At 41.8% G+C, this 12,266-nt stretch overlaps 1 protein-coding gene across 5 annotated transcripts in view; it reads right to left on the bottom strand.

The window, feature by feature from the left end:
* The window catches only part of SLC20A2 (solute carrier family 20 member 2), a 109,258-nt gene that overhangs the window by 21,972 nt on the left and 75,020 nt on the right, over positions 1-12,266 (bottom strand). For all 5 annotated transcript variants that reach the window (XM_086703587.1, XM_086703586.1, XM_086703588.1 and 2 more), the window contains 3 exons: positions 7,850-7,966; positions 2,637-2,840; positions 503-1,094 (listed from right to left, as the gene is read on the bottom strand). In XM_086703587.1, coding sequence (XP_086559713.1) covers positions 503-1,094; positions 2,637-2,840; positions 7,850-7,966 — 913 coding nt within the window. The remainder of the gene's footprint in view (positions 1-502; positions 1,095-2,636; positions 2,841-7,849; positions 7,967-12,266) is intronic.

Here is a 12,266-nt window from a genome sequence, read left to right as displayed (position 1 = left end):
CTGAGGCTTTAGGGCATCAACTGACTTGTGTAGGGCTTCCCAGCTCATAGGAAGAGAGCAGAGACTCTACATATTCCAGGCTTCTGAGACCTGCTGACCTTACAGTCCACATTCTCTCCCTCCGTGGCCTCCTTGCTCTTCCTAGAATACACCAGGCACACTCCTTTCTCAGGCCTTTGCACCTGCTGTCCTGGGAATGCTCTCCTACCGATGCCCACACAGCTGGCTCCCTCAACCCCTTCAGATCTCACTCAGGGAACCCTCACTTGAGCAGCCTAGCCAACACTGCTGTCCTCCAGATGTTCCCATCCCCCCTTCTACCTGATTTTCCCCTGCACATTTACACCTCCTGGCATACTACACACGCCACCTATTTACTTGTTTACTCCTGGTGACAGGGATTTGTGTCTGTTGTTCCTTGCTGCATCCTGATACCCACAGCAGTGCCTGGTGCACGAGCAGACCCTCCGGACATACTTGCTGGATGAAGGGATGGACTTACCTCACGTCATTGCCACCATGAGCAAAGGATCCAAAACAGGCAGTAAGGACTTGCAGGAAATGGAACAGGAGGTGGACCTCGGCTGTGTCCTTCTCCTCCTTCTCCTCTTCTGCAGGGTCGTCTCGGGGCTGGTCAGGATCCGTCAGCTCAGATGCCAGCTTCATTTCCACACCTCCCTCATCGGCCTCTATCTCAGCTTCTGCTACCGCATTGCAGTAGCTTGAGTAGCTGTCATAGCGAAGCCTCTTTTTAGAATAGGACACGGCGTCCCCCACCAGCTTCTCGCTGTCCTCTGGCGCAGATGACGAGTCAGCAGCTTTGAAGGTCGAGTGGACAGGCATTCCACAGATGGCTGCCGTGTAGCATGTGTAACTGTTATTTCGCCGCAGAAATCGGTAGTTGTTCTCCTGTGCGGGCCTCTCCTCGGGGCCCCTGTCTGAGTGAATCCTGTGCAGCAAGTCTTTGTAGAGCCCCGAGTCTTTGTGCACCGTGTGGTACACGTGCCCGTCACTCCTCGTGTGGCCGTCAAAGCCGAAGGTGCCGTTGGAGACGGGTGATTTTGCAGAGCCGTGAGTCATGGAAAGTGCCCTTCCTGAAACGGGTTAAAAGGAGTCTTATTTGCTAGCTTTTGAATATAAATCGTTTCTGTAAGGCAATATCCCTCATCCTTTATGGTGGTGATCTCTGGAAATTTGGGTTATGGATGATTTTCAATCTTTTTCCACATGCTTTATTTTCCAAATTAACTATAAAGAGCATGCAATACAGTTAAAATGAAAAAGGGAACTTGGAACATACAACACATGGGCAAAACTTTGAAAGTGATGTTATTTAAGTTCTCCTAAAAAGCATCTTCCAGGGGCGCCTGGGTGGCTCAGTTGGTTAAGTGTCCGACTTCGGCTCAGGTCATGATCTCACTGCTTGTGAGTTCGAGCCCCGTGTCAGGCTCTGGGGCTCTGTGCTGACAGCTCAGCGCCTGGAGCCTGCTTCGGATACTGTCTCCCTCTCTCTCTGCTCCTTCCCCACTCACACGCTGTCTCTCTCTCTCAAAAATGAATAAACATTTTTTAAAAAGCATCTTCCAGAAATGACTATGGCACTCTTTCCTGTTTCTAGTAACCAATAAAGGAAGAATCTTTATAAGGAACTTATTTGAGGAAAACTTCATGCGTGAGGGACAAAATCCAGTTCGCTATGAGATAGATTTGTAGGTGCTCCTTAAAGGCCAATCATAAATGTCAAAGGCAGTTATCTGTCAGATCAGCGGAGCAAAATTCATTTGCTTTCTTTGGGTCAAGTCTGAGACCGCACCTATGGGAAGTGAAAGCAGGTGCCAAGGCCCCACCTTGCAGGGAGGCGGGAAGCTGTCCCAACAGGCCTGGCAGAGGCTGGTGCTCACCCATCTTTAACCACAAATGTTACGAGACAAAAGAACCCCCAAGACGGCAGGACAGTCTTGACGTTTTTTGAGGTTTCTGTGATGCTACACTAGGCTTTCTCTTTATGTCCTCCATGCGGAAGGCATGCTTAGCAAGCTGGAAAAGCCAATCTTTGGCAACCAGGAAACTGCAACATGGAAGACGCAGGTGCAGTTGACTGAGCTGCAGAGAGGTGGTGTGTGGGCCCTGGTGCCGTTGATGAGACTATAAACATCTCTTGGAAGAAAACCACAGGACCAGAGTGAGCTTGCTCTGTTGACTGCATGGTCTTCTGAGACCTCTTTAGCCCCTGGACTACCCCAAAACATAAAACTGAGGGACACTTTTGTGCATTAAAACCTAACCACCCATGGGGCGCCTGGGTGGCTCAGTTGGTTAAGCCTCCAACTTCAGCTCAGGTCATGATCTCGTGGTTCACAAGTTCAAGCCCCGAGTCAGACTCTGCGCAGACAGCTCAGAGCCTGGAGTCTGTTTCAGATTCTGTGTCTCCCTCTCTCTCTCTGCCCTCCCCCCACCCATACTCTGCCTCTTTCTCCCTCTTTCTCAAAAACAAATAAACATTAAAAAAATTTTTTTAATATATAAATAAAACCTAATCACCCACAGGCAGCCTGGCTGGTGTCCCCTGCTCACTGGCCCCCTAGGAACTGCTCTCTACCACCATGGAAACCCCACACCCTCTGTGCACACCTTACCATAGGAGGCCCGGGGGTGGTTTCCCACTGATGTGCCTTCAGAGGTTCCAGATGGCTCCCCAGCTGAGCCCGTGAGAGGGACAGTGCTGTCGTCATTAGCCTTGGCACCTGGTAGCTCTTTAAATACTGGGGACTCCACTTCCTGAATTTTACTGAGGCTTTCGTCAGAAACTCGCGATAAAGCAGCTTCTTTTTGTAATTTGCCTAAAGAAAATATAGGTATAACTGAAAATTCTGAAATTAGAGATCTTGTTATTGAAAAGCGAATATAAAAGTGAGCATTTATCTTTATACTTTAGTATTTAACTTTGAAAATGAAAAAATAGTTATAGCTAAATAGAAAAAATGAAGAGGAGACTTCAATCAATTATCTGGGAAACTCAAGCCAGAAAATTCAGCTACTGAGGACAAGAGGGGTAGGCTCAGGCCTCAATTATCTCCTTCAAAACCAACAAACTGAGAGGGCTAGATGCGGTCCCCACAGTCCCTTCCACCACTAGTACTCTGTAATCCTACGACCATCTGGACTGGCCTTCTATTTTCTTAAACTAACCTCAAAATCACTGAAATGTTTATCCTTTTTGTCTTCAGAGATATTAGTTATAGTCTGTTTGGTTTTCTTCTGTTCAATAAATTACTGGTCTCTGATTTCTCCAGGTCACCAAATCTTAGAAAACAAGTAAATCATTTTCCAAAAAGGAACAGAGAGATCCTAATTACTTTTAAAAATCTTTAACTTTCAAAAGATAATTTTTTTAAAAAAAGCTGCTTTAAAGCTCTATAGGATTCTTTTTAATCAGATCTTATATGTGGTGCTGATTTAATGATCTTGCTGCTTGTAGATTCTCCTGGGCAAATTTCTAAGCTCTCACCTACAGAACTAAAATGGAAGTATTCTTCTCTGCTGGATATACTCACATAATCCTGTCACCTCCCTGTATCCACGTACACAGTCAGAAATACAGACAGATTTTTTTTTTTTTTTTTTTTTTTAGATCTTGGACCTTAAGGTGCTTATAATCAAAATGAGAGAAGACAATATTTGTAAAGATTACAACAATTAAGCAAAAATTGTTAATGCTTACATGAGACAGGTTTTATTATTTTCTGCTTTTTATTAATGAGCAAACTGAAGTACACAGAGAGATTAAGTCATTTGCCCAGAACCACACAGGTGGTAAAATGCAGGCATTTTAGCTCTATGGTCCATGACCTTAATCACTAGTGTATACTTAAAATATTAGACCAAGAAATATATATTGAACTAACAAAATATGGCATTGATAAAACAAAATCTCCTCAGAAGCCTATTGGGAGCAATACCAGTTTCCTGCTGTTATAGCATTAAGCTGGAAAGCAAAGATTTTATAGTCTATTCGGCAAGAAAGCTATTAGGAAAAGCCTTTAAAAATCAAAACATTTAGTGGGGCGCCTGGGTGGCTCAGTTGGTTAAGCGTCCGACTTTGGCTCAGGTCATGATCTCACAGTTCGTGGGTTTGAGCTCCCTGTCAGGCTCTGTGCTGACCATTCAGAGCCTGGATGGAGCCTTCAGATTCTGTATCTCCTTCTCTCTCTGCCCCTTCCCTGCTCGTGCTTTGTGTCTTTCTCTCTCTCAAAATAATAAGTAAAAACATTTAAAAAAATGTTTAAAAAATCAAAGCACTGAAGTATAGTTGATCATTCCCATGGGTTAAACCAGACAAGCAGTATGTTTGAGGGGCTCATCTTCAGTTAGTAGTCTGTATGAATGGTGGAGGGATAGTTATTTTCAGCAGAGAGCAGGGAGCAGCTACACAGGAGAAGCAGCAGCAATTCATCCAGCCATTATTAAATTTTTTTTTTTAACGTTTATTTATTTTGAGACAGAGAGAGACAGAGCATGAACAGGGGAGGGGCATAGAGAGAGGGAGACACAGAATCTGAAACAGGCTCCGGGCTCTGAGCTGTCAGCACAGAGCCCGACGCGGGGCTCGAACTCACGGACCGTGAGATCATGACCTGAGCTGAAGTCAGACACATAACCAACTGAGCCACCCAGGCGCCCCCATCCAGCCATTATTGATGTGGCTTTACTATTTAGTCTGAAGTTGTATGTATTAATGTGGATCTTTTTAATTTGTGTTTTAAAATTTACATGCAGTGAACTATGTATTTGTGTGCCCATCCTGATTCTAAGACATGTCTAGACTCATGTAACCCTCACCACAATCAGGATACAGAAAAGTTCTATCACCTCCCAAAGCTCTCCTGGTAGTAAGACCCACTGCCCAGCTCCTTGGCAATCACTGACCTGGTCTCTTCCCGTGTTCTGTCTTTTTCAGAATGTCATATAAATGAAACCATAAACTTTGTATTTTTATAAAATTTTTAAAATGGAAAAAACTTCTATGAGTGGGTGAAACAAAGAATTTTTAGATGTGACACCCAAAACACAATTTATAAAAAAAGAAGTTGTGGGGCCCCTGGGTGGCTCAGTTGGTTGAGGGTCCAACTCTCGATTTCGGCTCAGGTCATGATCCCAGGGTTATGGGATCAAGCCCTGTGTTGGGTTCTGTGCTGTGAAGCCTGCTTGAGATTCTCTCTCCTTCTGCCCCTCTCCCCCATTCGTGCTCATCCTCTCTTTATATAAAAAAAATAAATAAAAATTAAAAAAAGTTGATAAATGGCACTTCATCAAAATTAAAACTACTGTTCTGTGAAAAACACTATTAAGGGAATGAAAAGACAATCTACAGATTAGAAGTGTTTACAAATCCCCTGACAAAGGACTTGTATTCAGAATATATAGAGAAATCTTCAAGAATATTGCAGTGAAAAAATGAGCAAAAAATTTGGACACTTCATCAGTAGAGCTATATAAATGGCAAATAAGTCTATGAAAAGGTACTCCACATCGCTAGTCATCACAGAAGTACAAACTGAAATCATGAGATACCATAGACACCAATTTGAATGTCTCCAAAACAATGGGCAAATTTTATGTATTTTATTTTTTTCCCTAAAAGTCTTCTCATTTTCTATTTTTGTTTAAATCTATGCTATGCTTTGAGTTAGTTTTTTTGTTTGTTTTTTTTACAGGTGTAAGGCTTAAGTCAAGGTTCTTTTTTTGGCATACAGATGTCCGAATATTCCAATACCATTTGTTGAAAGATGATTCTTTCTCCACTGAAGTGCCTCTGTACTTTGTTAAAAATCAACGTGCCAGATTTGTGTGGGTCTATTTCTAGACTCGAGTTCTGTTCTATTAATGTGGATGTCCATCTCTTCACTAATACCACACAGTCTGGTCACTTTATATTAATTCTTTGAGTAAAGTAGTATGAATCTTCCAACTCTGTTCTTTTTCAAAAGTGTTTTGGCTATTCTAGTTCCTTTTCCTTTCAATATAGATTTTACTTTTTTTTTTTTTAATGTTTTATTTATTCTTGAGAGAGAGACAGAACATGAATGAGGGAGGGGCACAATGAAAGAGGGAGACACAGAATCCGAAGCAGACTCCAGGCTCTGAGCTGTCAGCACAGAGCCCGACATGGGGTTTGAACTCACGAGCTGTGAGATCATGACCTGAGCCAAAGTCGGATGCTCAACCGACTGAGCCACCCAGGTGCCCCTCAATATAGATTTTAAAAGCAGCTTGTCTAAATCTACAAAATAACCTGCTTGGATTTTAACTTCAACTGTGTTAAATCTAGAGAACAATTTGACAAGAACTGACATCTTAATGATACTGAATCTTCTAATTCGTGAACATGGTATGTCTCATTTGTTCTGTTCTTCTTTGGAATATGGATTTTCAAACTGAGATATGTCCACACTGAAACAGGATCGTAAGGCACACTCTGAGGCTGAAAGTAAATACTTCTTTTCATCTGAGAGCCCTGTAACAGCATGTGGCCTTAAGGCTTAGAACTATGTTGCTAAGGACAGAATAGTAGCTCTTGTAGCTTTCTGATCCATATTCTTCTTTTTGAAAAATTCTGTTGAAATATGATTTATACACAATAAAATTCATACATTTTAAACGTGCAGACAGATGACCTGTGATGGATGAGTACACCCTATAAACACTACCACAGCTGGGACAGAGAACACTTCCATTTCCATGTCCCGGGAACGTTCCCATGTTCCCCTTTGCCATTAGTCTCCTGGAAACCCCCACCATCTCCAGCACCTAGTGCTTTCTATCGCTATAGATTAATTTTCCCTGGAATCATATAGGATGTACTATTTTGTATCTGGCTTCTTTTACTCAACATAATGTCTGTGAAATTCATTATACTGTGGTTAGTTCATTCTCTTTATAGCTATGGAGGCTTGAATTGCATGAATATATCACAATTTGGTTATCCTTTCACCTATTTAGGAACATTTGGGTTGTTTCTAGTTTCTGGTTGTTATGACAAAATGATTATATACAAGTCTTTCTATGAACATATGTATTTTTTATTTCTTTATGTGTATTTATTTTTGAGAGAGAGAGAGAGAGACAGAGACAGAGACAGAGTGCAAGTCCGGGAGGGGCAGACAGAGAGGGAGACACAGAATCTGAAGCAGGCTCCAGGCTCTGAGCTGTCAGCACAGAGCCCGACGTGGAGCTCAAACCCATGAACCATGAGATCATGACCTAGCTGAAGTCACACACAACCAACTGAGCCACCCAGGTGCCCCTATGAATGTACATTTTCATTTCTCTTGGATAAATATCTAGGAGTAGAATTACTGGGTCATGTGGTAAATGTATGTCTAACTTGACAGGAAACTTCAAATTTCCAAGTGGTTGTACCATTTTATATTTCACCATAAACGTCTGAAAATTCTAGTTATTCTTCATCAATATTTTGAAATGTTAGTCTGTTTACTTTTAACCATTCCTGTGGATGTGAATGGATGGATATCTTACTGTGTTATTAATCTGCATTTCCCTGAAGACTAATGCTTTTCATGGGGCTGGTAGAACCTGACCAGTAGTTAACTTCCAGTCATATGAGGCAACCAGGACCTTACTGCTCATTCCAGTCACAAGTTACCAAGAAAAAGTCTGAGCCAGAAAGCAGTTAGGAGCCAAGAGACAAGGATGGGGCACGTATCTCAGTGCTATGTTCTAGGGTTATTCATGCATCCAGTTCCCTCTGTTAGTAAGGGTAATTGTGGATTACACCTGAAGCCCCAGGAACCAGGATTTTTGTACACCAGAAGAATAAAAAAGCCCTTACCTGCTATTTTCCTCCGCATCCATGGACACACAAAGAGCCATACAAAAAGGGCAAACAGCAGTGCAACACCAAAGGAGATGAGTGCTATTGCCCATATGGGAAGGACCAGACCAAGCACTGGAAAGTAAAGAGGACAGTGGTGTTGTCGGTGGATACTTTCTGAAAGGTCATGCTCATATCAACATACTTTACATTCCCCAAATCCAAAACTAATCACCTGGGTTTTGTATTTAATAAAACTTTCAACCAAAACAATGTGCTATAGTTTTTGGGGTAGAAAGCTGTCTCTGGAACGTTCCCATGTGCCCTGTGTTTAAGACACACTATACCTTGTCAATATGTGGTTAAACTGAGTAGTAAGCTAACTATTACAATTTTATCAATGTGGCACAAACAGCATATTAAATTGGAATAAAACCATTTACATATTATTTCAATATCTAAGTTACAGAGTTCCGGAGTGGACCATATATAGCTAAGAAAGGACGCTGTCGTCTTCTGTCCTGACATCAGCCCACTCCCATGGCAGTGAGCAGCTGAGGTCTGGAACCCTGCACCAGGCTGCTGACTGCTGCCTCTTTGGGTTTCTCAGTAGTCAGCAGCTCTGCTTTAAATGGCCATGACACTCTAACCACATACACAAACCTTTTTAAAGTCAGCTTGGAGATAAAAGTTCTATAAAAGGACATTGACCTCCAAATTTAACTGTTCTTTGAATTGTCAACTCATGTAATTATAGAAAAACTTTTCATTAAAATTCAATAATGCATACTAAGTTGCAATTACATTAGCCAATAAAAGGGCAGAAGGGCACATGGTTTAGGAGCATCATATTTTCCTGGCACTGCATTCCAGAACTCATCACTCCGAATTTTGTCCATTTTCTGGCACTGGTGGCAACAGGCACATTTCACACACATTCACAGGTTTACAGCTTAAACATGCATGCTTGCACAGAAACAAAGATATGTGTACAAGAACACTTACTAATGGCTTTATTTGTAACAGTAAGACTGTGCAAGACAACTAATATGTGCATCATTATGGAAATGTGTAATAATTATAGGACAGAGTCACATAAATGAGATAGATCTATATATACTGATAAGGAAAGAGGCCTATGATCTAGTAAGTAAGAAGGGGTGCCTGGAGTACTATACTCCAATTTATGTTGTTGGTTTTTTTTAAGATTTTATTTTTAAGTAATCTCTACACCCAACATGGGGCTTGAATTTACAATCCCACCCCAGATCAAGAGTTGCATGTTCTATCAACTGAGCCAGCCAGGCACCCCCAATTTATGTTTTTTAAAAAAACCCATATTGGGGACACCTGGGTGGCTCAGTCAGTTAAGCCTCCTACTCTGGACTTTGGCTCAGGTCATGATCTCACGGTTCGCGATATGGAGCCCCACATCGGGTTCTGTGCTACCAGTGTGGAGCCTGCTTGGCTCCACAGTGTGGGCAGTGTGGGCAGATTCTCTCTCTCCCTCTCTCTGCCCCTCCCCTGCTCGTGCTCTGTCTCTCTCTCTCTCTCTCTCTCTCAAAATAAATAAATAAAATATATTTCTACTCCTACCATATGAACAAATGTATAGAAAAAGTTCTGGAATGATACAATGGTTAATCCTATAGGGACATAAGAAATCGGAGAGGGCTTTCACTTCTTACTACATACACTTTTGTACTGTTAACTTTGAAAACATAAGCATGTCACTTCTGTAAACTGTTAAACATGTTTTAAAAGTTTTAAAGGAATGAACTAGTTAAAACTTTGCTCTTTGCTCTTAGATTAAATAAATCTTTAATGATGCAGGCTTTATTACACTGTTAACCATTTTATATATACAAACACACTCAAAGCTATTCGATTAAGGGATTATTAAACATTTTGGTAACTGTAAGAGGTAGAACAGATAGGTAATACTATAAGTGAGAGTCAGGATTAGCATATACACATACGAAAAACAAAAAACCTGAATCACCGACCTTAATTATAGCTAAGGTGTTACTGGTGGGAGTACAGATGCTTTAGGGGCTAGATTATCTGAATCACTCGTAACACGCACTCTGACATCAGAAAGCTATGGACACCCTGGGGCTGCACCACGTTAGCCGGCAGCCTGGCTCCAGCCCTGGCTCTGCCTCTAAGTCTGACCCTTGTAAAATCACTCAGGCTCACCCCACCAGGCTGTGCCTGTGGGCCACCGCTTCCTGGCTTCTGCTTTAGAACTTCACATCAGTGTCTTAACACATGTGAGAAGAGCTCACACCAGAGCTGTTTCTTGCCAAACTGAATAGTAACTGCTAATTAGCAACACCAAACTGATCAACTAACATCAATACCAATCACTCTTACAGCTTAAAAGTATATGGTTTCCAGGGCACCTGGGTGGCTCAGTCAGTTCGGCGTCCGACTTCGGCTCAGGTCATGATCTTGCGGTCCGTGATTTCGAGCCCCGCGTTGGGCTCTGTGCAGACAGCTCAGAGCCTGGAGCCTGTTTCAGATTCTGTGTCTCCCTCTCTCTCTGCCCCTCCCCTGCTCATGCTCTGTCTCTCTCTCTGTCTCAGAAATAAATAAACGCTAAAAAAAAAAAAAAAAAAAAAAAAAAAAAAAGTATTTGGTTTCCGAAGAGGTTTCCTTTGTGCTTCCTGGGTTAGTTGATGATAAAACGGTTTAACTGTGCTACTTTTAGTTTCATTGTATTAATCTAAGAGAGGCAAGCCCTGGATACGGTGGGAAGAGAGAAATAATTTGGGATATATATATATATATATATATATATGGAGATATTTAAAATATCTATATATAGATTTAAGATATTTATACATAGATAATAATCTTTCTTTCTATAATGTACCTATCTATCCATAATCTATTTATTTTATTTTTTATTTTTAAAAATTTACATCCAAATTAGTTAGCATATAGTGTAACAATGATTTCAGGAGTAGATTCCTTAATTCCCCTTACCCATTTAGCCCATCCCCCCTCCCATAACCCCTCCAGTAACCCTCAGTTTGCTCTCCATATTTATGAGTCTCTTCTGTTTTGTCTCTTCCCTTCCTTTATGTTCATCTGGTTTGTCTCTTAAAGTCCTCATATAATTGAAGTCATATGATTTTTGTCTTTCTCTGACTAATTTCACTTAGTGTAATACCCTCCAGTTCTATCCACGTGGTTGCAAACGGCAAGATTTCATTCTTTTTGATTGCCGAGTAATACTCCATTGTATATATACCACATCTTCTTTATCCATTCATCCATCGATGGACATTTGGGCTCTTTCCATACTTTGGCTATTGTGGATAGTGCTGCTATAAACATGGGGGTTGCGGGGCGCCTGGGTGGCGCAGTCGGTTAAGCGTCCGACTTCAGCCAGGTCACGATCTCGCCGTCCATGAGTTCGAGCCCCGCGTCGGGCTCTGGGCTGATGGCTCAGAGCCTGGAGCCTGTTTCCGATTCTGTGTCTCCCTCTCTCTCTGCCCCTCCCCCGTTCATGCTCTGTCTCTCTCTGTCCCAAAAATAAATAAACGTTGAAAAAAAAAAAAAAATTTAAACATGGGGGTTGCATGTGTCCCTTTGAAACAGCACACCTGTACCCTGTGGATAAATGCCTAGTAGTGTAATTGCTGGGTCATAGGGTAGTTCTATTTTTAGTTTTTTGAGGAACCTCCATACTATTTTCCAGAGTGGCTGCACCAGCTTGCATTCCCATAATCTATCTATTTTAGATGAGTGAACACGTTTGCTCTAGGACACTATTTTTTTCCATCCATGCTGAGCAGAGCCCAAAATAAAAGCAGACAAGGGTTGCTCTAGATGTTCCTTCCATGCCTATCTCCATGCTTTCTGTTGGGGTCCCTTGGGATTCTCAAGGTGTCAGGACCAACATCCAAGAAAGAGAAACTGAGGTTGGTTATAAGAGTTTGACCCCTGGTGTAGACAATAAGCCACACTATCACTTGCTCTTTGTAATTCTAGCATCACAACCTCTTTTGCCATCAGTTTGGCCTGGGAAGTGGCCAGAAAGCTCTGAAGTCACCCTCCTAAGTCACAAGAAACTGGAAAGGAGAGTAGGGGATAAACCCATCACTGAGGGTGGAAGCTGGGGAGAAAGAGTAAAACATCCAGGAGGAAAAAGAACAAAGGCGTGCAGAAAAATGGGGACAGTTGTTGATGATGAGAGCAGAGGGGAACAGGATGGGGAAAGAATGTGGATCTGACCAAATTATTCCAGCAATTTAGTAATGTGACAGGGCAGCAAAAGAACACAAGGATTCACTTTTAAAACCAGCATATAAGAAATGTGAACTGACAGTTATGTTACACAGCTGTAATTTGTACAAATATATAAAATCAAGTTTCATGGATAAAAAAACAAACACAAAAATTCAGTGTAGAAAGGCAGTTGAAT

This window comes from Puma concolor, chromosome B1 (assembly GCF_028749965.1).
Source record: "Puma concolor isolate L17-30 chromosome B1, mPumCon1.1.hap2, whole genome shotgun sequence".
Lineage (NCBI taxonomy): Eukaryota > Metazoa > Chordata > Mammalia > Carnivora > Felidae > Puma > Puma concolor.
This window is presented reverse-complemented; position numbering and strand designations above follow the sequence as displayed.